The sequence below is a fragment of the Opisthocomus hoazin genome, chromosome 1, assembly GCF_030867145.1.
Source record: "Opisthocomus hoazin isolate bOpiHoa1 chromosome 1, bOpiHoa1.hap1, whole genome shotgun sequence".
NCBI lineage: Eukaryota > Metazoa > Chordata > Aves > Opisthocomiformes > Opisthocomidae > Opisthocomus > Opisthocomus hoazin.
Genome location: NC_134414.1, coordinates 118211250 through 118238185, shown reverse-complemented (window position 1 = coordinate 118238185; position 26936 = coordinate 118211250). Strand labels below are relative to the sequence as shown.

Sequence of the window (26936 nt, the reverse complement as noted above, 5' to 3'; positions counted from 1 at the left end):
CAGCTGTAATTTTGTGGACATGCTCCATATTCATTTTCATTTTTATCCTAATGAGACTTTCTGCAAAGAAAATTTCCTTGTTATAGGTCTAGCTGGTATCTTTTGCATTAGTCATTCTTAAATATGTGGAATTACCCAGCTGGAGGTGACTGCTGTTACTCTACTTTTGGCATCCAAAATCAAAGGCTTTGGTCTAAAACGTCGTCTGTTGTATCTATTATTCTTGAAGCTATCAAATATAAGTAGTTGTAACCAGTTTTTCAGTAGGAGGAGAAGTCTTAACTTTCGCAATCTGGACATTTAAAGTAGGACATGGGGAAACAACTTTTAAAATCGCAAAATTAAAAGGAGCTGGAGAAATCAGAGCAAATCAACCTGCAAGCTAGCTTTGCTGATTACTTCCGATTCAAAAATAGAAGATATCCTTTGAAAATGTTTGCTTTTAGGATTTCAACTGGTGGAGAACTGTTAACTTAACTGTTAACTGTTAAGATGGCCATCTTAACAGGGGCCATTTCTTCTACTGCTGTGAATATAAAGTTCAAGAAAAAGGCAGTTCTTCATCTTTGTAACATATATGCTTCTTAAACCTCAGTGTCAGTTTTACTGTGCTGCCCTGTCAATGAGTCTCAAATTCACGTGGAAGGATCACCCCCAGGGATGCCAGCTGAACCATTGACCCTTTTATTCTGCCTGCCACCAAGGTTAACACATCATTACAGTGTGTGATGTTCGAGATACCTGTTCATTTGGAGTCTTTATCAACCTACACTGTTTCAGACAACTTAAACAGAAGCCTCGGTCTCTCACTGCTGTTTCACAGGAATAGGTTTTGGTGATTTTTGAGAATGAATTACATTTCTTCCTAATTTTGTGTTAAAATGGATGTGAAATTTTAGAACTTACAGCTTTATCTCTGTTTTTCCTAAATTATTAAAATAATAACTATATGGCTATTAGCAAAAATAAAAAGATGGGGATGCATTTTCTTTTTAAATTTGAAAATGGGCAGATTCATACCTGAACGGTTGCTCACAGTACTAGATAGCTACACAGTGCAAAAAAGTGTGTGATGACCGTCAAAAGGACATCACTAAGTATTGGCTTTGTGGGTAAGTTCTAGCTACTGACAGATTAAAGACACTTTGTTTATTTGGAATTGTCTTACCAAGGTACCTTGTTGGATAATTAAGTGGTTATAATTAAAATGGGTTTTGATTTGCTAACACAGAAAATTATATTTGCAAATACTGTTCTTGTCTGTGGGACCTAGCCAAGGAAACTCTTTTTTAAAAAGTCTGTTGACACAGATTTACTGAATATGTATTAAAATTCATTGTTTTAATGTATTGTACCTATAAATGTGCTCTCAGTGAAGTTCATATTTGTGTCAAGGTTGTCCTCTGATAAAACGCGTACAGCATTTGATTGGCCAGATCTGCTCCTGGATACCGTTATGGCCATCAGCTTTGAATTCGTGAAATAATAGCAGAGATAGATACCAAAATCTGTTTTATTTTCCCTCCTACATTGTTTCAAACTATTTCTTCATATTCTTATTGGAGAATTAACACTAGCTAACACTGAGAAGTTGTATAAGGTAATGATAACTTGTTTATACAGGTATCGTGGAGAATGCCAGTGCAATTTTTGTTTCTGGTAATGGAGAAGATTACTTCTAATCCCAAGCAGCGCATAGGCTACTAGATTTTACTGTTGTAGTCTTTCCTCCTTACTTTCTACAAAATGCAGTCTTTGAAACAGGTCTACATGCATTACACCTTGATACCTATCTGCAGCATTCAAACTGGATGCAAAGTAATTCTATGTCCTCTTTACATTCAGGTGAGAGAGCTGAGATACTAATGGGGCAGTGTCGTATCCTGTCCTCTCTATAAACACCATGAGCACAATTTTTTAGGTAACAAGCCTTAAATCACTTAGTCCTTTCAGTTAGATTAATGTCATTTTCCTTCTCTTAGACATGTCTGGAAACTTAGAATAGTGTGGTAGCTATGCTGACTCCAGTGAGGTGTGATCCCATGGCTTTTCCCTTTGGAAGCACGTGAACAGTGGTTGACAATGCCACAAAAGAGCTTACTGAAATGGAAAAGTACTGTTTATTTAAGCACAAGATCATACAGAAAAAGAAACAACACTTCAAACCACTGTAATATCGACGTGCCTAGCTGACTAATTTAGCATCTAAAATTTCTTTCTGATGGAATCCCATATGTATTCCGTGTTCCAAATCCCCACTTAATGAGCTCCTGGTGCTGCACTCCTCAAGGAAGTGTGCGTCTCATTAAATCCCTCTTCCTGCTTTGTTTTTTGCCTCCTCTTATGTCTCGGGCACAGAGTTGCTGCTTTGTACTACAAACATGTCAGAGTCGGCAGAGGCCTAGTCCTCCGCTTCAAGGTTAATTTCTCCTAAGCATTTGTGGAAAAGTTACCATTAGGTTAATAAGCTCATACATTTGTGGTATATTTCCAGCCAGGCATGCTATGAAATTAGCTTGCTGTGTGAGCAGAATGAGCCTAGATCAAAATCTTAGCATGTTATTAAAGGCAACTCTAAATACAGCAAATACAAGATTTTAATATTCTATGTGTAGAAAGGCCTGCATGTCAAATTGTTCTTTGCATGAATGTTTGAAAATGTCAGTGATAATATCTGTGGTACAGCATTTGTGCTTTAGTTCTTACAGGTCTTGAACAAAAGTTTGAATCTAATAGGATTTTCCAGAATTTCTGTATTCAGAAATTTAAGAATATTTAAACATTTTTCTGAAATATAGTAGAAGTATTTGTATTATATTATACCAAATGTTTCTTGCCAAACTTTAGGTCTGAGGAAAACATGTAGCATTTCATTGCTGTCCACTGAGAGTGGATCTCATCAAAGGACAAAATTTTTTAAGATTTTATGGCACATTTTGTCAAATGTGTAGTAACTCCTGGAACTATTTGAAAGGTGAAGAGAATCACCAGAACACTTTTTTTCCCCTCTATATCAAACATCCTCTGAAATAAGGACTTTTCTGGTCATGACTGACTTCCATTTTCAATCGAATTTGGCTTTCTTTTTTCTTAAAAAAAAGTCAACAATATGACTGTCTTAGAAAAAGTCTGTATGAAGTACCTGAAGTATAATCCCTAACAGTATAATGCAAAGTAAAATGCATAGTTGATGAAGTCTTAGTTCAGCTGACGATTATGTTTTTATTCTTATCATACTTGAGGGTTTTTACAACTTTTTGCCTTAATTTCTGAATGTTTATTCAGGTTTTGAATACCGCATTATTAGTTTTCCGTTAAAAAAGAATTTGCAAGGGTAGCAAGTTCATTTCTTTACCTTTTCTGGACATAAATAAACAGAACCAGTGGATCTGTGTGGAACGAACATGTCCTCTAAGGTAAATGAGGATGAACTTTACTGTTCACAATTATTTTCTGCAAGGTTATACCTTGGTGCAGACATCAGGGTACTGATGTAACCTACTGAAATTTGTTTACGTATTGCAATAGTGGTTGATCCTGTTAATGTTTGTTTGTTGATAAGGGAGGCAGGAAGACTAATAAGGAAGCTTGTTGATAAGGTCTTTTGTTTGCATAGATACTATCAAGACAGTTCTTTAAATACTGTCTTCTATGGCTGTTCACGTATGTCAACTTTCCCCAGCATCCTTTAGTGCGAGTTTTTGCATCATTTTCCTTACCTTTCCTTGAGGTGCATCTTCATGGGAAGAAAGTCAGCAAAGGAAGAATTTGCAGTAACAGGAACACAGAGAAATGCCAGTCATAAATATATTTCCTAGAAATATCTTTATGTATTTGGAGTGCTGATTGGAGTCATAGAGGGTCTCAGGAGTGATGAGTTGAGATGTTGGTGGAGCTCCAGCTGAGGGCAGCTCTTACTCGTCCCCGATGGTTCAGGATGGCACTCCGCATACTTCATGCCATGGGCTACAGTCAGCCTTTTGGTGATGTGCATTCAGGACCAGGTTTTCAAAGTGAAACTGCAAACTCTACTTCCTGGTCAATACATTCATCTGATAGTTAAAAGTGTTGACTAGCCCTTACCTTACCCAGTGGCCAAGGACTCCTAACTTTTGCCATCGGCTTTTGAGAAATTTGGCCAGGATGGTAGGTAGATGAGTCATTTAACTACAAAGATATGTCTTCTTTTCTGTTTGCCACATTGGGTAGCTGGCACACAAAAAGTAATGTCTTTAAAAATTGTTTACTTCAGACTGAGCATTTGGGTTTGTATCTGTTTTAGAAGCGTAGTGTGGCTATTTCTGTGTGTTTAGGGAGGCAAGTTGACTATGGAAATGCCAACAGCAGTTTTTAACTTCCTGTCACTGTCATAAAAAAGATAATTTGTACCAAACGAACTGAAATCTGATCAGGTAACACTTTCAGTTTTCTGTAAAGATCACTTCCTATTCTTTATGTGTTTTTCCACTGCTCACACAGAATTATATCAAAGCTCCTTATTTCTGTTAGGATAGTACTAGTTTAAAAAAAGGCATGCACGCAGCCACAAGAAAAACTGGGAAAATGAAAGTGCTGAGTAATTTCAACTTCTCAGCCAATTTTACAAGCCCATTCCACCAGTAGCAAACTGCCACAAACAGGAGAGACAGATTTCCATAGAGAACTTGGTCAGCTAGATCATAGTTTGCTTTGTAAATACAAATGGAATAAGTCAAGCAGCTGATTCTTCCAGTGTCGACAACAGTTTCTCCCCTCTTGCAGCCACTTTTTTTTTTTCCTCCAGCTTTTCCATTGGTGCAGTTTACAATACCCTTTTAACAACAGCAAGAATCGTGCCAGCAGTTTAAACCCATCATGGCATCTGAGAGGAATAGCAAAAGAGACTCCTGCAAGGGAAGGAATCATCCCAGCAGGGCTCCAGAACCCCCCTAAGCAGCTCGGGCAGCCCCTGGCCGCCAGCAGACGAGAGCCAGTGGCTGCGGGCGAGGCAAGGGGAAAGGCAGCATTCCTCAGGCTTCCATCTCTTCAGTCTCCTTGGCTGTTCGCACCTTACCCGCTTCCATTTACACGTGGGGCAATAAGCGATTTGCTGCTCCGAAGGCAAGGGCTGCGTGGGAAGAGAAGAACGGGTTGGCAGCCTGTTCCCGCTGACGCTGGAGCCGTGTTTTGCAGTGGTGAGCCCAGCAGTAGCCCGCAGACAGCAACTCTCAGAGGGTATGGGAGCTACAGAGTGGTGATGGGGAACGCATGAGCATCAGGGAGCAACGATCCCAGTACGTATGGAGAGTGGGAACAGTGTGTGCTTTTTTTGGCTTGATTGTGATCCGTGCTGGCTTATTTTAGAAGTAACAGAAACTCCAAATAGCTCCTGGCTTCACAGTCTATTGCTAAAGATCATCTTATATTGTGTAGTCCTCTGTGGCAACAGAGGGTGAACATTTGTGAAGGGATTGAGAACTGTAGGTCACTCGCTGCCTGTTGAGTCTGTCTGGAGGATCTGAAGTTGAGCACAAAAATTAAAATAATGACGCTGAGCTGCTGTGTGAGCTGGGGAGATTGGGAGTTTAGATCTTTACCTCTCTGTCCATACATTCTCCTCCCTATTCTTTGTAAGTTTAAATTTTAGCATCTTCCAAGCAGGGATCTTATCTCTAGCTGTGATGTCTAACCCAGTGGCTTTTCAGTGTTCCTTCAGTAAAAATGGAAATTACAGTCAGATTTACTTGTGGTTGCCTGTGACTGCAGGTTTTTACCTCAGTCCTGTAGCACAAAGCTTGTGTGCAGACCGCAAAAAATACAAGGAAATCTGTGATTTATGGTTTGCATGTGCTGCAGTCACAAGAGTTGCAGTGATCGCTGATGGAAGAGTGAAATGTGGCAGGTTAATATATGACTTTTGTGTTGAACTGTTCATGAAAGAAGAGCAATGTGGTGCATCTGTTCCTTTTTCTGAAAGTGTTACACAAATGGTGTGAAAGTTTTAATGTTTTCACAACTTTATATGTCCAGCACAGTCTTGGTATGAAAGTTAAAGTTCTGCTAAGCTTAGGCACAGTCACAGATAAATGCAATAGCAACTTAACCCAGGTTTATATGCTCTTTTTGAAGCATGGTCTCATTTCCGTGACATGTCATCTTGGTGAAAAGTCAGAGAATCAGTAATTTTTTAGTTATGTTAGAAAATATTTTATATTTTTTCAAGGTCACATTTTGCAAAATATTTGTGTATTTGTAATGTTTAGTTGTTAGGGCCAACACCTCTTTGGAAGTAAACTTCATTGTAAAGTTTCAAAAGAAAGTGTTTTTGAATGAGAAGTCAAATTTGTCTCAAAATTTAAAACTACCAGAATACCAACTTGGAAGTGTATGAAACAATCCACTGCCTTTTTCCCACCTGTGACAAATTTTGTTTGCTTAGTTTGGTTCTCAGCTTGTATTCTGTGCTGTAAAGGGCTCAGGTTTACCCCCAGAGGAAGACAGAAATTCCTTCTTCTCTTGGGAAGCTGCTGCGCCAGCTCCAGGGAGGAAAGCGTTCGCAGGCAGTCGACAGGAGGATGTGCAGCGGCCACAGGAAGGATCCGTGAGCCTGCGATTCACATCCGTGTCGGTGAGGAGCCAGCCACGAACAATCAGTCTCAGAGGGGAGGTGCCCTCTCCTCGCGGCAAGTGGGAGTCTGAGCCAGATCTGCTGCTTCTCAGAAGATCACTGAATGACTGAAGCCGAAGCTGAAAGTAATGACCTGCTGCACAGACTCATGCCAAGAGACAAATTTTGAATAATTCTTTTATATTTCTATTCTCTCTTCTCAGGCTGTGATGATTTTTTTGTTGTTGTTGTTGTTTCACAACTGTACTTTAAAGTCTAGGAGAACCTTGCGTTTGCATGTTAAAGGCCTTTCAATTTCTTGTGGGAGCTCATCGTGGAAGATGACCTATGAATGTCTACTTCAAAGCTTTTGATAACTTGAGTCGGGTCAGAACAGTTCCCTTTAGAAGACCAGGAGCTTGAAAGATCCCATATTTTGGCATGATGGCTGTGAGTGATCTGCACTCTGAGAAATGTCTTTCATCAGATTACAAGTCTTAGTGAAGTTTTATCTACCCATGCTTCTAAGCTTTGAAGATGAAAGTTCGGACTCTGCTGTTCGAGCCTTGTGCTCTGCGCAGCTCCTCTTTCCTTAGGGGAAAGTAGGAAATTTCCTATCGACAAAATACACCCCATGATATCAAGTTGCCCTAAATCTGTGGCATTGTCCTGCCAGCATTAACTCCAGGCTTAGAAAACTAAGGAAACATTGGTTGATACCTACGATGATAGGAACTGAAAGCCCCTTCAAAACCGCAGCAGAGTCCATCCCCCTCCAAAACGGCACGGTGGTGGCACTGCTCCCCCATCCACCCCCCGGTGCTGTCTGCAGGGTTTAGGTGTACTCCACAGTGTGCAAATCGCTGCAGAGTCTGATCTGGTCGTGTCAGTGGGCCCTTGGGATCCCTGCGGAGCCGGACTGAACCCGCCCTTGGCTTCATTCTTGGTGGCTTTTTGACACAGCCCCACAGAGTGACCTTGGATCTCTCTCTTGCAGCATAGGCACACTGAGTGGGAAATAGGCTGCTGAATGCATTTGCAGATTTGGGCTATGTTGTTTCTTTTATGGTTACCAGGTAGGAATTTTTTGTATGTTTTAAAATTCGCGGTTTGTTAGGATTGTTTTTCCATACTACATTTGTGATACTTTAAGTAACAGAATTAAAACTGAGAGTTTTTGTGCGGCAAATTAACCCCAGGTGGTCTGGGATTTTGTCCTCGGAGGTGTGTAAAGAACACAGTGGTGTGGTGATGCTTAAAAGAAAGTTCCTGTGTAACAGATACTTCAAATCATCTGACTTGCTTAAGGGGAGAGAAATGAAGACATACCAGACACCAAGTTCAGTTCAAGTTCACTTTTATTTCTGATTTCAATCACTGATTGCAGTGAAAGCTACATAGGCATCTGTGCATCCAGGGGAGATTCATGCATGAGGTTAAATTTACAGTTTTACAGAAATATCATAGTTGTCATTACATGCACATTGTTCCCATGCTGGGTTCAGTTGGGTTTTCTTTGGGTGTTGCAGAAGGATCGGTTAGTTCCATATTTGTTTTACTGACCCATAGGATGTGCTTATGTGCTGCCTATTAGTGAAGTTTAGTGTGTTTTCTGTACTCAGTAAATAGCATTGTGAAAAACAGTTTCTGAGTGTTTGCTACTTACTTTTTTATTTTTGATATCTTGGTAGAGCAGATTTAAGGCTAGGAATGTAATTGTAACATGCTTTTGTTGTAGGAGGATTTTTATCTTGGTTTATAATAAGAAAGGAAGTATTACATAGTAAATATTTTGTACTGTAGCTGTGCAAACGTTTCAGGAAAGTATTTTACTGGTTCGAATATTTTCATATAAGCATAGCTGTCTGTTCAGAAATTAGTTCTGATTAACGTGAGCCAATATGGCCAATTTTGAATTAAATCTTCCTTCATGATTAACAAAAGCCAAATGTTTGTAGAAAGTAAGTTTGAGATTGTTACAATTTTAAACTTCTGAAAATTGTGTATGCTGAGGTATAGATTTTTCTTTTCTGGAGTTGATTTACGACACTCTGCATATATCTTGGCTGTCTCCACAACCTTGTTAGTTAAGGGAAGTATCAAACACATATGGTAATTCTGTCTTGTGATAATGCCAAGGGCTGAATAACTCTCAGCTCCCTCTGAAGTCACCAAACAATTCAGGACAGAGATAACCCTTAAGCTTTTGTAGCTATCCATCTTCATGTAGATACAGCCATTAATAATGAGGCTGTAAAAGAGGGGAAGACTGATGAGCAGACTTGAATCCGATGCTGACTCTGATGTATCCTGGCCGGATTGACAGGGGTGCCAGAAGCAGCAGCTTGAATCTGTTGTCATTTTATCTAGCTTAAATATTCTTTCTTTTTAAGTAAAGCCATCTTTCTATGTGTTTTGCACCATCCTTTACAGACTCTACCTTCAGGCCTGTCGTCATTGCAAGACTGTTTTGTTGGTTTGTATGGTAGGTGGGAACAATTGACTTGCACTTTGTCATGACAGATTTACGGCACAGGAAGACCACTTGAAAGTATGTTTTAAACTTCTTTCAAATGGAATTTTTTGTGTGTTTGATCTGGAGGAGGCAGCACGTACCTTCCTGGGGTCTCAGAGAATGGAACCAAAAGTGGGACAGACTCTCCTCTATCTGAACTTTGAAGCTGAACAAGAACAAACTTCAATCATTGTAGAAGACCTGTTCCAAACCCATTTTGATGTCTAGTGTCTGATATTTAAGCGTGCTATAATAGGTAGGGAACAATACATGAGATTCACAAGGCTTGGAACAAGATACGAATTTTTTAAATGTAAACTTCAGATAGGTATTCATTTATACTCTTTTTTTACTAAACTTAATTAAAACAGCAAAGTAGTCTTCTATTGCTGACATGCTGTGCCTTACAGTCTGTACAGGATAATATGAATATACTAATCTGTTTTGGGTTGCTAGACCACAAAGAAGGAAATGAGCAAACTCCATGTTTCCTAATGAAGAAATAAAAATTCTGTTTTACTTGTGTCTACCACTGGTGATGCTATTAATTACAACTGTTTTACTGTCATTTATAATTAGATGGTACACTTTTAAAGCAAAGACCATGTCTGACAGGTTAATATCATATGCCCATCACATTTTATTTAAGTATAATGTGATATTATCTGTGTTGTACTGTAGAAAACTGAAATATGTGAAATTTGTGATACTGCATATACAGAAGCCCTAGCTGTACAGAGAGGTCAGTATTTCACTCTGCAGTCTAAATCTCATTTTCTTATTAGTTTAAGTTTGCTTTAGAATTATTTTGCAACACAGCAGATTTCATTTATTAAATGGAATGAAACTAGAAGCTAAAAGGAAGTTAAAAAAAATGCCAGTTATCTTTATAGTTGGACTTCCCAAGTATTTCTGTCATGGCTTCATTCTTTCTCATATTACATAACACATTTCTGTGAAAAGTAAATGAATCACCCACATATATAAAAATATTCCTTAACATGGACAGATGGATATGGATTTATACATATAGAAATTTACACACGCACACACAGCATGCATAGGTATGTAAAATATGATCTTAGGATAAGTATATATAAGTGTACAGCTATACTGAATACTTGGTGGTATGTTGTAGAACCCTTGGGTAAGTTTTTATGGATTTGATTTGTTGGCTGACCGAGTTGATTCATTATTTGTATATGATTTTTTGCTGCTGGGTGGCCATAATTTACAGTTCTGGACCTAGTTAACTCTGTGGGTGCCTAGAGTTTTCTGCATGAACATCTCCAACTGTTGTTTAAAGAAATAAATGAAGTGGACTTGCCTGAATGAACAATTTACTCATGAAGAGCAAAATATAATCAGGCAGGCAGGCAGGTCACAGAAAATAGCTTTCAATAAGCCTTTGTAAGTCACCATGCTATCATATATTCTCTTAAAGTGCATGCAACAAGCCATACGTGGTACAGGCATCTGAAGATCAGCTGTGAATCCCTGATCACAATCGTTTTCTCTCATCAGTATTCAGTACTATTCCTGTTTTCTCTGCTTGCACAGCCCTGATAAATTTGCTGGTAGGCACAGAACAGAACGAAATCCTGAAGAGGCATGAAAAGTCAAAAAGTGCCTTGGCGTCATTTCTGTATAAATGAAACATGAAACTTACTTCCATCTTTTCGAAATTGGACTGAAGGCTTTGGCAGTTAGCAAAGCAATTCTTTTCCCATGATACGCAGTATCTACCAGAGTAGTGTAATAAAAATGTTTGCTAAATCTTGTTTACTGGGAAAAAAAGGACTTCTCTTTGGGTTAAATATGGACCGGAGGTTTGAGATGAAATCTTACACTGCCTGTCACTTTTTCAAACTGTTATATCATCTGCTACTATAAAGTCCAGCTGGTACATTCTGGGGCAGGGGCACAAATGTAAGAGACAAAACACTCAAATTAGAAGGCCTTGATTAACTGTGAAGTATCCACAGAGTGTGAATTGTTCTAATTTGCAGTATTTTAGATACTGCCCCCAAAGGTGATTTGACTCTTTATTGCTCCAAATACTGGATATGAACTTACAGTACTGGATTTACTGGATATGAACGTAGTAAGACAAAGAAACCTAGCAGTGATTCTTTATGTGTTCCTACAAAAATTCATATGCATGTTTTTAATGGTGTACTTTGTTAATTAAAACCATTGGTCTACACTCCATAGGTATTTCTAGGATTTCATATTGAGAGAAAAAGTGGCAAACATTGCCCACAGACAGCATAAATTTGTCATAGCTACAGATTTGTTTTGCAATGTCTTAGTAATAAATAGAAGGGCTTGATCAATCTTACTGAGGTGGTGGGTGTTTCGTCTGCCTCTCCTTCCTTACCTAAATCTTGAACAACTTGGAAGAAAAGCAGCTTTTGATGTGTTTTTTTTTAATTGTTCAAATGCTTCTGTTTTAATGCATCTCTCCATCTATGCTTTGAAGGGAGTCTTGTGGTGATTCCTACAAGAATTTCATAGGATAGTTCTTGCTGGAGGTTACGATTTGTGCAAAATACACAGTGGTGTCATATCATGAAAGGTTTGAATGGGATTTTCTTAAGTGCCAAAATCACAGAGGAGCACAAGTGCTACTGAACATCAGTGGGACTTCAGCTCATAAGACATGTATGAAAATCACTGCTTTCAGTTTACATGGGTTTGAAATCATCAGCTGAGTTGGTAAATTCTTGTGATATGTAAATGTATTTCTTTGTTAAATCCAGTGCATTCAGTATTGATATACACAAAAAGTATATATTTATGCATATTTATGCATATATATATCTGGATAAACAAGTACCCCAAAATGCATGTGGCGGTCTTTCTAAAATTGTTTTTTTAAAATCCTTTGCATAGATTAATTGGAAATAAATAGGTCTCTGATTTAGGGAGATATAAAACAGGAAGAAATACAGACTTTTGGTTATATGTTGCATTCTCTTCCCATGCTTACCATTTCAGGCAGTCAGTGATCTAAAATTGCTCACAGATTTTTGAGAAATGTGTATTTGCAGGTCACCTTTATTTTTTCATTCTTCATGCCTCAAATCCCCATTGAAATTTCAGTGTTACTAGATTTCTGAATGATGAAGGACATATCTTTTCTGTTCTCAAACGAGTGCCAAAGGCAACAGAATATTTGTATGCAACACTATCTACGTTACATGTGCACGTTCATTTATCTCAATAACTGACTGTCATCTTGGTGTGCGTACATCTTACAATGATAATAAGAGCCAAACACTGCTCAAGATGTCAATTTTTCAGGGAGAGATTTCTAGCTGCAGGCAAGTTGAGCAAAGTACCTCATATTGAGAACACACACCTCCTTGTCACTGACCACATTAGACCCTTTCATGTAGCTTCATATGTGGCTTTTATTTATTGTTTACTTCCACTTATGCCTTGAACTGCAGTGGTTTTCATATGTAATTGGACTCATGAGCATATGTTCACTTAAAAATGTAATTAATTAACATTTTTTGTATATTAAAGGAAGCATGGTACGTATTCAGTTGCCTACAAATATTTTGCTGGGCTTTGACAAACTTTGAAACTTGTTCAACCATTTTCTCAATGAAATTGGCGAATAAATACTTTTAAAGGGAGATCAGATATTTATGTATGCATTTAATGTGTATTTTTATATAAAATCAGAAGACTTGAAGTCACAAAGGGGAAGTAAGTTTTCTGATTTTGGATTTATTGGAATTCCATTATTTTCTAAAAAATTAATTCAGAATTAAGAGCAGAATGTTATTCACTTCCCAGTAAGGATTCAATTGCTTCTGCCCAGTGGCTTATCAGCCTTTAAGATTACTTATTTAAAGGTGAAGAACTAAATAATAAAAAAATTTAAATAATGAAAAATTTCCTACGCTTCCTTTAGAAATGAAAACCAAAATAAACACAAAATTAATGAATAATAATGAGCATGACCAACAGTAGGGTAACGTACACATAATTCTTGTCAAGAAAAAGTAATTGCAGCACTTGATGTGAAAATGGGATTTATGTCTAGTGCTAGTTTTTACTCTTCACCTGATTATATCAAACTGCAGTAATACATAGGAAGGAAAAGTAGTCCTTCTGGCCAACAAGCATTAAACAGACTGTTGAACAGCCAGCATTACAATACACAGAATGAAGGCAAGAGTAATAGGGATCCAAATCTGGGAGATTTTAAAATACTGATGTAAAACTAAGAGGCAAGATTTTTGCAGAAGAGAAGGAAACTAGGTTGATAGTAGGTGTTTTTTTTCATTTTTTAATATAATTTGGATAATCACTGATAACTTCTGTTTCTTTAATTATCTGTAACAAAACTTTTTCAAATTAATATTTTTAAATTGTTAGTTCATATTAAAGTATTTTTTCTTATCCTTGATTTGTCCTAGATCAGAGGAGGAAAGCTTATGATCACATACACAAGAAAGAATGATGCTGGCAAATATGTTTGTGTTGGAACAAATATGGTTGGAGAACGTGAAAGTGAAGTTGCGGAGCTCACTGTTTTAGGTAAGAACTCCTCCTTTAAGACTGTGCTAATGAAAAGGTCCGTGAAAATGAAAATGTTCAACTTCTTCCTAAGACAGCTGTTATTAAGGGTCATTCTCATCCATTTTCTTTTCAGTGTTTATGTTGAAAATGTTTTTGTCACAGTTGTGTTCTAGCAAATGGGTGGCAGTTAATGGCTTTGCAATCCACCTTGGATTCTTGTTGCTATCTGTTGCTTTCATAGTTACCAAACTGAAAATAATTCCAGTATTCACTGACTATATCAGTGCTATAAAGTAACGGCAAAGTGAAAAATAGCATTGCTAAGAAGCAGAGACTTGATATTTCCTTCTCATGTAAGAAAATGAGAATTATTCAAAGTTTCTGTTCTAAATTCCTTTCATTTATAGTTATGTGTGCTGAGTATTGTCAAGATACAATGGGTCTGCTTGTTCAAGTGGTCCTAATAATAGTTCCTCTGAGCCTCAAGAACTACACTTTCATTTAAGACAACTGAGCTTAGCTGAAAATTGCATTTTTTGTTGCTATTGCAGAAGAGAAGCTGTAACCCCAAGTGCAGTCTCGGAATACCTTAAGCATATGAGAATTGCCTCCTGATCACTGTAGACGCAGCTTTGGCAGTTTTCGTGCAAAAAGTGTTGTGTTACTTTGAAGTTGGGGAGGCTTGAGATAGCTTAATTGTTTCTGCAAAACAAATAGATATTTTATCATCACAGGATGAAAATATCCTAGCCATAAGTTCAGACCTCTTTGATTTCCATCACAGTGCTGCTGCAGTAGCCCTGGCTCTTGCTGCTGCTTTATTTTTTTTTTTTAATTCGGGTTTAAGATCCATCTTGTCCATCTTTGGCACTTTTATCTATCTTCACCACTTTTTAGAATTAGGACTGAAGTAATTTGAAGTCCTGTTCAGAGTTTTATTTGAAGGTATTTGAAGCAAGGTATCCCGTAATAAACCAAGTTTATATGCCAGCTTAAAGTTACTGAAACTGAATATCCAGTAAGGTAGTGCATAACGTTTTAGAAGTTAAGGAAGACTTCCTATGATCCACCATACTGTGGATCTTTTTTTAATTTATAGACACCTTTGAAGCACTTTGGGAGGAAGTTTATTGTCAAATAGACTTTTAGAACTTCCAAGCAAGATCTGGAATTGAAAGAAAGGTGGTGTTACATGAGTAAAGTCCTGGCACTAGGGTCCTAGTTAACTGTACCTGTTAATTGTTCATCATTATTCTACTACTAACCAGGGAATCATGGTATGGACTGTTGCATAATCCAGGCTGGAAAATATTACTCTTGCTGAACAGCTGTAAGAGGGATGCATCGCAGAGAAAGGTCTGTCTCTGCCTTTTTCTTTGTCTCGTTTTCCCTTTGACCGTATTTCTGATTTTCAGCCTGGGAAAACGACTGAGGTTTTCTTTTCAAACAGTACGGTAAACTCTGAATGTCATATCAGTCTGTGTCTAGAAATCTTTAGCACACCTTATTCTTTCAGCTCAGGCATTAGGTATGCATGAAAAAGCATGAGAAACATGCTGACTTCATATATTAAAATCTTTCAGCATAGATCTTCTGTTTATGGGGTTTAGTTATTTAGAAGTTGAGCTTCTGCTTTTAGGTGTCTGCTTCAGATCAGAGGGATGATTGCATGCCAGAAACTGTAATATTAGAAAGTTTCAAAGTGGTCTTTGTTAAGCTTTGCTTGTATTTGCCAAATAATCATGTGACAAAATAGGTACTGAAATCAGTGCTGGTTTCCCTTATTCGCTTATGCCTTTGAATGAGAGTGTTATGAATGGGCAGACAAAAGCCCTCGGCCTATTACTCTTCCTTTCGGAAACTCCTCTGGAGAACAATGTGCCTCTTGTGGGTTTTGCTGTTGTGCAGCAGTCCTGGCCTTACCAGATCAGTCCTTTTTCTCTTGCATAATTAAATTGAATATTCTTCCCCGAACTATTATTAGTCTGGAGATCAATCAGGAATGCTCTTGTCTTGCATTCAGATTGCATTTTTACTACACCTACAACAAAGGGGCTGGGGCAAGGGGGACTGTCTATATGTGTATTTTTTTCATTCACAGCTAGATTCATGTGTGTAGGTCTCTATTTTCTTTCTCACTTCTTGTGTATGAACCCAGGCCAGAACTGTCAGCTTAAAGATCAACTTGCTATTTCATCTAACATTATTTGCCTAACATTGCAGGCAAAGGTGCGTCGTCTTCAACACAAGTGTCCAGCTGGTCTGGACATCCTCGAGAATAAAGGAAGCTCTTTTATAGTGTTTTGTTCCACTCACATTTCCACTTCAGTCCTTTTTGAACCATTCACTAAAGTTTTGTAATACTGAATCTCTACATCTTTATCTGCAAAGTCAAAGTAATATTCGGAGCCACCTTTTTCAAACACAGATGTGAGAAATTAAGAATATGGGTTTGTCTCTTTATCCTTCTGTCTGGTGCTTTTGTACTCCTGTGAGAAATTCGTGGCATATTTTTGGGTATTCACCCTTCCTGATTGGCTTCTAGACTCTTCCAGTTCCAGGGAGGTGATATTTATAGCTTTAATACATACAAGTCAAAACATGCAACTGACTTCTTGACTCCCTCGGAGCTTTCACAGCTTTATAGGTGAAAAGATCCTCTGCCTTAAGCAAAGGAACCTGCCAAGCACTTGCCTCTTAAACATTCCCTGTTCGTCTATGGGCATTCTGTTGTCATCTGATGCTGCCTTTCCAGATTGGTAATCCTTCCTGGAGTATCCCTGAAATTCCTAAAAACACTTTTCTTCCTTGTGCGTGTGCAAGCCTTACTGCACTCCAACCTGGAACTATGAAACTACGAATAGCCCAGCACCATAAAGCTTTGAACCCAGTTGCAGGTGGAAAAGTCTGTCAATCCCTTGCCTGAAATTTCCAGCTAGTAGCTGGACTGTCAGAACAGCACAGCCTGTACTGAGATCACGTTTTGTTTCAGAAAGCCTGAGAAAAAGTATGCAGCAATGAATCTGACTGGTGAGCCAGGACTTGGGTCATCCATGTCCTACAATGTAAGTCAAGGATAACAGCAATTATTGTGAAGAAAAATTAGAGAGAGGACATTGTGGGGTTCTTTTTTGGCTTGTTTTATTTTATGTGTGCTAATGAAAGAAAAAGGTGTCTTACTACCGTAGTGTTGGGAATGGTTGGATCAAACACTAGCTGCTGTTGACAACTGCAAGCAGCCTCATAGAGCTGCTGTGCTGGGCCTTACTTCACCTTCGGATTTAGAGGCACCATTGAGCCAGATCCTCCAGTCAGACAGTGTTTGGTTTGTGCCTTCTGTCTTCTTGAAGCAGTGCAGCAGAGGACGGGTCATTTGTTTGGGTCCTTGCAGCAGGCCTGCTGCTACCTGAGGAATGCTGTGTGTTTAGGTTTTCTGTGTAGGTTGTGTTTTTCCTTTAGCTGTATTAGCTGTGTCGATGATACATAAGAAGCAAGGAAGACTGTGCTTGGATCCTGAGCCGCTGCTGAAAGCGTCTGCCTCCTGTTCACAGTGCTGACCATCTGCAGGGCTGCGGATCCCCTGCCTGGGGCTGAGAGTGAGAGCAGCAGTGGCAGAGGCACCTCCATCAGACTCGTCACCCTGCTCCCGTTGCTCTGACAGCCACAGTTCGGGGAGGGTCGCAATTCGGGCACGGAACTGCTGGACTAATCCCTGGTTTTCTTTCCTTTTAGAGAGGCCATCTTTTGTGAAGAGGCCAAGTAATCTGGCTGTAACTGTGGATGATAGTGCGGAGTTTAAGTGTGAAGCAAGAGGTGACCCAGTCCCTACAGTAAGATGGAGGAAAGATGATGGGGAATTACCAAAAGCAAGGTGCAGTACATGGAGTTATCTTTTTTATGACATCTAGATTGGTATATGATGTAGCCATTTGACACTTGACAGCCAACATTTCTTCTTCTTGAATGGAGAAGGCCTGGCTGATCTTATAAGACATTTCTAAGGACCATTGAGCTTTATTTGAAGTTATCATTTATATTGAAACTTAAGAACAGCTTGTTCTCAAGCTTTTGTTGTGACTACACAAAACAAATAGAACAAAAAATAACTAAGTCAGTAATATCTGATACAGATTAATTCTTCACCTGAGAAGTCTTTTGTAATTCAAAAAATTTGGAGAATGTATAACAAATAATAGACTAGATTACCACATCAAAAAGTGTATATTGGGATCGCAAGTGATATAAAATGCAGTCTGTTCATGTACAAAGCTGCCTTGGTTACACATGTCTTTGTTACTAAGTTTCCGATTAACTTTTTTTTTCCTCTGACAATGTTCTAATTCAGGCCAAAAAGCAAAACACCTTATTATAGAGAAATACATTCTGCATAGAATACAGATAGATTATTTATTTATTTACCTTGAATTCTCAGTCATCAGTTAAAAACCTATTAGGGGAGGGGACTGAAAGAAGAAATGCTGTAGCAGGCTTCGGTCATCCAAATCCAGCTTCTTGATATCTAGTCTCTAGCTTTAATAAAACTGATAGCATTTTTAAGAGAAGAGTCTACTTCCCATAAAGAGAAACACATTGACTGCATTATACAAAGAAGAGAAAAAAGGTGATGAAAGGAGAGGAAGTGGGAAAATGCCACATCGTTCTTAAGAATCTGTTGTGATTTATCTTGACTCTTAAGCAATTCTGATCTCCTTGAGAATAATATTTTCTTTTCAACTATATTAAAAAAATTCATTCAGATGGGAAGGTTATAGGGAGAGTAATAACTGTTATTACATTTACTTGTTAAAAAAAGTTCTAACAATTAAAATGTTCTGCATTAGAGCTTTACAATTATATTACACCATTGAAATTCTAGTGACATCAGTAAAACTGACTCATGTTTCCAATGAAATCAGAATCAGGTTTTCAAGTATTTAGATATATTTTGCTTTTAAAACTTTATTTTTTACATTATCAATTTACAAGGATTTATACATATGTTTATTTAAAGGAATAAAAATATTTGAGAGCAAACCCACCATATTTTTACACTTTACAAAGGTTGTACAAAGTTCTAGTATTCCTATTCATTGTTTATTACTGTGTGTATTTAAAGATATGAAATCCGTGATGATCATACCTTGAAAATCCGGAAAGTTATGGCAGGAGACATGGGCTCGTATACTTGTGTTGCAGAAAATATGGTTGGAAAAGCTGAAGCATCAGCAACTCTGACAGTTCAAGGTAAGAATGTTTCTTTGCACAGTACTCCAATCTAGAATAAAGTTGATTTTTTTTTGCTTGACAACTTTATAGAGTTGCTATACGCAGAGCAGTTGAGTCTATACACAATTAGCAGAGTTGTGACTTATGCAGGAACTCTATGCTGTATTCTAAAAAAAAGAAAAGTGTAAATTTGGTGAGTTGTATTCTTAAGGAATTGAAGCACTTCACATGTAAGATTTTTTGTAATCAGTCTTTATGGTACTGGGATGGGGAACTGAATATGTTTTGAATTTCATTTTGATCAGAATCATGTCACTTACAATCTTTGTACCCAAAATCCTAACAGAAAGAAGAAAACCAGTGTTACCAAACTACATTATTTTAACATGAAGAGTTAGAAGTTCAAATATCTGCCAACTGCTTTCCATTAAATACAGTAAAGAAGCAGTGAATGATAAATCTGTTTGTGTATGTTTTAATACACTGACCCAGACCACTGGAATTCCTGTTGCTGTTTCATTATAAAAGCGTGTCGTAGCACTACTGTTCCTTTGTAAGATAAAAATTCAGTGGAACTCAGTGAACTAATATGTATAAAAATCCTTCACTGCCTTTATATACACAATCCAGATGTTTACTATTCAGATAATCCCTCTCTTCCTTTCCTGGCTAGCAGACAGGCAATGATGTCATCCTGGTGCTTTTTTCTAAGCACTGATGGTCCTTCTGTCCTTTTCTCTGTTCAGTGGGAATTAGTCATTATGGAGTTCTGGGGAAGTACAGGCTTAAAAGTGGTTTATTTGGTAACAGGCCTCTATTTTGACACATTTACTGTAACAGGAAAGGTCTTGTCCTTAACCTGCTCTCCTTTTTCCACCAGAAACACGTGGTGTCCCTAACATCTGTAGCTGTTAGGAAAAGAAGAATTCTTTTGTTGAAGGTCTCATAAAGCCAAGAATTTTGAGATGTTCTGTTTTGTTAGTTACCATGATGTCTAGACATCAGAATTGATACCTTATATTTGCAAAATAAGCAGCTCTTATGTTCAGTGTTTTAGAGTAAGAGATTAACACCTGAACAGTAGGCACAGTTTATTAAAAAGACTATTATTTTTAAATGGCAGTTTGTTCTGAAGATCACGTCTTATATCACCTGTTAATCTTGTAAAATGTTAGAATTAAGAAAATTTGCTTTATGACTTGTTAAACAGCTACATTTCTGGAAATAAGCTATTTGTAGCCTTAATTCCTTATAGTCCTATTCAAAATAAGCAATTTTGATATTCTTGTAATCCCATTTAGGTTAACAGTGCTACTTAGATTTAAAAAGACTTAAGCATGTAGATGCTAGATATCTAGAGTGAGATCTTGTGAATTTTGATAGTAAAATGGTACTTTTAAGGAAAGTGATCATAACCTAAGTCTTGATTCAGCAAGATTCTTTTTTTTTATTTTCAAGTACTTGTATCACACAGTAGATATTTACATTGTAACAGCTTTGCTCCACGGATATTGTTATGGGATAATTTGTTTCCCAGTGTGAATGGATTACCTCCTGAGCCATTTGTCTGTACTAATGTCTTCATAGAAGGGATTGATGTGAGAATCTGTAACCTGTAAGGCCAATTAGTAGTGGGTAATGTAGTAAATTATGATCAAAACCCATTTATTAGAGTATCCAGAAGACCTAGTTTTATGCAAAGGAAAAAATAAAAAGACTCCTTCAGAAAACATGCATTTTCCATTCAGATTTTTCTCACATTTTTACTTCTTTTTCCTCTTTATCCTCTTCTTCCCTCCTCTCCCTTCTCTTTCCTCTTGTTTAAAACACTTGTTTTTTCCCTAAAGGGTCATCTTTTTGACCATGCTCCATCTAGAGAGGTAGATCCGGTCTTCTAGTTTCAGTGCTAAGACGACATTGATCTGACTGTTCGTGGACACACAGCTCTTTGAGGAGATTTTTTTTTTTTTTTAATACAAGTAGTGTTATTTCTGGGTGATTTAAGAAATGGAAATGACAAGTCTCTTCTGTGCTTTTGTTGTCACACAATGTGTTGACTGTAGGGATTAATAAATATGTGTTCTGCTATGCCAAATAGAGTTATTACTGTTACGTCTTTGTAAACAGGGGGCTGTGTTACAAATGGCCTTGGAAGTTACAGCTGCCATTGTGTAGAGTTGTTATATTCAGTAAAGGACAAAGAGAGATTTTGGCTTGGTTTTGAGTTTGTCTGGGTTTGGGTTTTTTTTTTTTCAGGGTTTGTTTTGGGTTTTCTCTCCCTCAGTACCTCAGCAATAGGCTGTGTCGTTTTCATGCCAGCCTATACTCCAAGAAAGAAACTGAGAGTTGTTCCTGGTAACCCCAGAAGATGCATGTCTGTGGTAGGAAAAGAGTAGTCATCATCTGTCAAGTGCCTGTAGAGTGGAACTGCTGCACTAAATGAAACTTGGCACACAGCAGAAAGGGCTGTAAGCAGCGCTCTTCAGGACACTGTTTGGGCCTTAGGGTTGGTAGCGCTGCTAGGAAGAGGACATATCCTCTTCTGTACTCATCATTTTTCAGGCCTCAAGCACTGTGATTGACCTGTGTACGTTCTGCACTCTACAGGGTTATCTGGGGTATTAAAAGATGGAGCGTGCAGCAGCGGGGCTAATTGAGATACCTAGGTGTCAGGGATGTGTTGAGGGAACGTGGCAAATAGCTGACCTGGTGTCTCAGCAGAGAGCTGGCCTGGCTCTGGCGGTATTATTACCTCGAGGTCAGCTCCAACCCTGCTTGATCTAGCGGACGTCGGAGTGCATGGTGCATGCCCTGCAGTGTTCTCCGTCTCAGGAAAACTGCACAGCCCTGCCTCTGGGCTAGGGGAGCGGATCCTCTCTCTGTCTGTGGACTAGGAACTGTGAACTCAGATAGTTCAACTATATATAACAGGATGCTAACAGTAGAAAATGCATAAGGGGGAAGAGAATATCAATTCCATTTTAATGTTCTTCCTGCTTATGGCACCAGCATCACAGATTCTGATTATTGGAATCAGTATTTTCCTTTGTAGAGACTCTTAACTTTGGAGATTATAAATGTTTCCTACATGAAGTACAAATGTTGTATTTTTATTGCTGTTTGAGTCATATTCCTAAACCAAATTTGGAGTTCCGTATTGACATAGAAGTTTGAACCGTTCACTTAGTCTTTTACTACTGAAGCTTAAAAGCATTTCCATCCTTGAAACCATTTGTCAAGTGATCTTATTTTCTCCTTGGATATTTAAATAGTTAAGAAAATGTAATCCTGCTGTTGTTTGCATTTTCCTAAAACTAGAGTGTCTCAATCCGCTGTTCTCATTTTGCAGAAAAGCGTAGTGCACATGGAAGGCATCCAGAGACGTTGCTAAATACATGTGGAAGCATTTCGTTCAGGAGATGATTAATTATTAAATAAGTACCTCAGTCAATACAAACTGCTAGGAAGCAGCCTAGAGTACAATACATTATATTTTACCAATATGTTATCTTTTACCAAGTAGCTGATGTGCTCCCGCAAACGGAAACAATGGCCAAAAGCGTTCCGTCTCTGGAACCAGTGAATTTCACTCTTGCTTTACCACTAAGCCAATTGGATATATTTATTGTGTATGTATATAATACATATGCAAGATGCTTTTCATGTTTTCTTGGAGATCTCTATTATGTGATTTGCTTAGTTTTATGCCTTGAAGCAGGACTGTAGAAATTATAATATTATATACAATTTAATTGAAGCCCATGTTCCTAAGACACACAAAATAACTGAGAACGCATGCCTCAGAACTTCAGTTCTAAAAGAGAATTAGTTTCACCATTACTGGAAATAGAAGTAGGGCTTCTTCAAAAACCTGCAAACTCCTCATTTAATCGTAAAAATGTTTTTACGTAAATCTAACAACCAAAGGATTTACATATTTGCCCTCACTACCATTTGCTTCACTCCTGTTTTCAGTACTTAATTAGGCTGTTTTAATATCTAATTTTATAATAAGTTTCTCGTTTATGCTGAGAGGAGCTTTATTCTCTGATACAAGTGGAAATTAGGGCTCCTGTGGAAGTCCTACTAGGCAGTTGGCCAAGAACCATTATAGCAATGACAGTGTAGCTGCTGCTCAGCAGGAGTTGAAAGAGAAACGGGTCAAGTAGGTCAGTTGACTTGAGGACTTCACAAGAATAATACCAACACTGTGACTGGGTCACCAGCAGGTCAGTAGCGAGCAACAGTCCTCAGACTCTGAGTTCTTCTTAACTCTTCTTCCTCAAGCAGTGGCTCTGAAGTAGCTCGCAATGCTTGTTACAGTGCCTTGCCTAGTATGCACCTAAGCATGCAGCAGCAGTGATTGAACTGTAAAATGTAAATTTTGCCATTCAAAGACACTAAACACATTCAGTGTTATCAGTTTGGCAGGAAAAAAGAAGAATTCCTATGGAAATTACTCTGTCCAATTCATATTTTACAGTGGTGATCTTTGATATCAACATTTTTAAGCTTATGATGTCATTAATTTTAAGGTTAACAGAGCTTGTCTGCAAGGTGGAGAGTGAGCAGAACTTTTTATAAGTGATTTCTGGCTGGGATTTTGCTGTACTAGTCAAATGACAAGGAATTTTAATCTGAAAAGGTGGCACACGCTTCAGGTCTGGAAATTCCTCCTCCTTCCACCCCCGCTTTGTACAAAGTAGCTTCGAGGCATGCCATAGAAGACATCTATTTGATAAGGCTTCTGGGCAGGGCTGAGAATACCACCCGGAATGAAAAGGAGTAGGATTTGCTCTTTTAGCTGCCAGATACCTTATAAACGTTTCCACTGTGTCAGGCTGCTGGTACACCTTAAAAGTTGGGTGTAAATGTAATTGATTTGTAGGCATCTGAGCTACCTACATTAAAATAAAAAAGACAGAATTCATATTTTTATGGGGTTACAAAAATGCTTTTAGGGTACCTGGTGGTTATTATATGTTGCAGTGAACACCTCACATTATCATGGGTGAATTTAGTCTCTTGAAGTTTAAAACTAGGATTTAGATTTAAATCTGAACTTGTCTACACGGTCTCTCTTTAAGTCAGTATTTCAGCTTTTGAAATAACTCATTTATGCCAGATTTTATCTTCTGTACCCATGAAAGAGGAAGGAAGAATAGTGATTGTCCTATGAACTTCAGGATTTTTTTAATTAATAAACTTTTGGCAGGCAGAATGAGGGGAACTATCTCTTGTGATTTGTATCGCTTAGAGACAGCCCTTTCCCCCTTAATGGCTGCTGTAAACTATGAGAGCACTTCAGATTTCTGTCAAGGATCTGAGGAGTTTGACTACCACCTATTTCTGGTGAAAGAATATCAATCTTGAAAGTTAATCAGAAGGAACTGAGGAAACTATCTGAAGAAGAGGTTAGTGCCCTGAAGGTACTGGTTCTACTGATGCAAGTGAAGAACACTGAGATTCCTGAAGCATTTCTAAAATACAGGTAAAAGAAGGAATCGGTAAATATGTCAGCAAAACTAAAAAAAAAAAAAAAAAAAAAAAAGTGATTTATAGTTGCTTCAATTCCATGTAACATTTTAATAAATAACTGCTTCTATGGTTTTTAAGTTTTTAAATAGAGTTTTATTTTTTTAGAGTCTCACAACAGTGACAGCAATTGCTTACAGGGAAATAAGACTTAAAAACTTTTGAGATCCCTTCCTGCAATTTAGTACTTTGAAACAAGGACTTGAGACAGATGTTTCTGAGCAAGTAGAACAGAAGTCTAAATCATTTGGAAAAACATTACCACAAAAATAAATTGAAGCTAGAGGCTTTCTCCTGCTGAAAAGGTTTTATTTACTTTAAGTTCTTAAAAATTATACCTTTTAATCACTTGCTGCAGAGAACTGGAGACAGTAGATTTGTGTGGCGTACTTCAGCGCTCAATTAAAAAGTAGCAAAGCAAATCTGAAGACTGTTTTCTAGTGCCTGCAATTTCCTACATCCCATGGCTAGGGAAAAATCAATTGGTTTTGTATCAGGCTTCACTGTTGCAGACTTTATTTTGTGACTGCTGGTCTAAAGATAACATTTCAATAATTTTCCCTTTGGAGCAGACAAAGTAGAATTTTACTACAAGTTGTTGAGTTTGCATATTTTTGGTTTTCTGTATAAAATTAAATAGAGTGCAAGGAATAATAATTTTCATTGGTTGTTCATTAAACAGTACTTCTGCTATATGTTCATTCTGAAATAAACTGAGACTTTATTAAATTATGATAAACATCCATGAAAAGATAATACACACTCTATGTTTGCCTTGTTTATAGCCTGGAAGTGATTTTCATAAGGACTATACAGTGATTATAGTGGACTCTTATTTTTGTTAGTTTACATGTATCATTAAAAGCAGTCATCTCATTGGTTCTTGACAAAAAAGATGCTGACGTATAGTAACATTCAAACGTTATTTTGATAAGTTGTTTTGAGTACCATTTGTTACTACAAATTATGTCAGGTTTGAACACTCAAATGTTGTATTGTTACGTGCTGAATAACACTCAAGAATTGGTAATAACATTTCTTGCAGTCTTTATGTGCGAACTACATCACCTAGTAGCCTCAGTATCAGAATCTTCCAGTGCAAGAAAAAAATCTGCTTCTTCAGCTTAAACTGCTAGATATGAAGTATGCTCACATTGTTTTCTGCAGGAGGTAGCTACGTGCTCCTCTTGTTTCTATGACCACACATTAATTCCCAAAGTTTGGAGTGATTTGCTTTTCCCCCATTAAATATGGAACAGGATGAGAGTAATGAGAAACAGAGAAACAAAGCTGTCTCCATGGACATCGGGTTGCTTGTCTTGTTCTCGTAAATGTCCGGTGTTCTGTAAACACAGCATTGAAGGGGATTCTGTTCTCTTTACATTTTTCAGTGGCATAATGAGAGCCCACTTAGAACTTGCAGCTCCTCAAATTAAACAGCCACTCTCTCTTTTGACACAGTTAAGGTAGCACATTGATACTTGGGTCTCAGTACAGAGGAAGAAGTCACATGAGAGTTCTGCTGTGGTCCAGTCCAGGAAGGTCTGATGGCCTTTTCTGTATCTCTTCCTTCAGAGTTCTTGGGCGCTCAGGTCTTGTGAATTTTTTTTCCTCAAAGAGTATGACTAGCCTAACTAAAGATTTAACCTCAAACCACGTTTGCTAGCATCCCTAGACCATCATAGCTGCGGCAACACTTTTGTTTCAGACTACCAGCAATTTTGATGGCATTATCTTCTTTTGACAAAGGTGATCTACTGCTTCACTGATGAAAATCAGGCTCAGCGGACCTGAATTTTTTATTTTATTTTTTGCACTTTTTTCTTTTTATTTCCTTCAGCAGCTTGTTCCCTTTTCTACCTCTGTCACAGTAAAAATTCACAGTACCTGATGGCTAATTCCAGCTTATACAGAATTCTTATATCTTGCATTTTTTGCTACCTATAATTGAAATTTGTTTATGTGTCTTGGCTACCTTCTAGATAATACTATAAAAAAAAGTTCAGGTATTAGTGTCCCATATGTACACTTGGGTTGTCTGTATGTGGGGGGTGTGGTGTCCATGTAACAAGAAGTCCAGATTTCTTTTGAAATAGTATCTGCTACAGTTGACAGTGTCCCTTACTGAGTATTGCACGTCCAAAAAACCACATTTTTTCATGATCAAAAGTTACCTCTATGTAGAGATTTACAGTCTTTCCATTTTTAATGTGTGTTTGTTATCCATTGATTATGGGGCTTTGGCCACTTTTCACAAATGGCTTTAACTTAGTATAAGAAGGTTGCCGTGGGTTTCAAGTACTTCTTTCCAAGAAGAGAACTGTGCTATTATAAACAGCTGGGAAAAAAAATCCCACTCCATTTCCTTTCCAGCTCTACTATCTTTTACTGTAAGTCAAAAAATGCAGTAGGAAGCTCCTAAGAATTCTTCAAATAGTATCCATCTATAATAATCTTTCTGTACTTTTGCACAGCTTATTTAGAATTCATCTATCTTTTTCACTCTTAAAAGGCTTTAGTATAAATATTTGTAGG

The 26936-nt window shown here is 37.8% G+C and overlaps 1 protein-coding gene across 8 annotated transcripts in view; it reads left to right on the top strand.

The window, feature by feature from the left end:
* ROBO1 (roundabout guidance receptor 1) overlaps positions 1 to 26936 on the top strand; it is a 750394-nt gene that overhangs the window by 649462 nt on the left and 73996 nt on the right. For all 8 annotated transcript variants that reach the window (XM_075434010.1, XM_075434043.1, XM_075434019.1 and 5 more), the window contains 3 exons: positions 13538 to 13658; positions 17373 to 17511; positions 18757 to 18884. In XM_075434010.1, coding sequence (XP_075290125.1) covers positions 13538 to 13658; positions 17373 to 17511; positions 18757 to 18884 — 388 coding nt within the window. The remainder of the gene's footprint in view (positions 1 to 13537; positions 13659 to 17372; positions 17512 to 18756; positions 18885 to 26936) is intronic.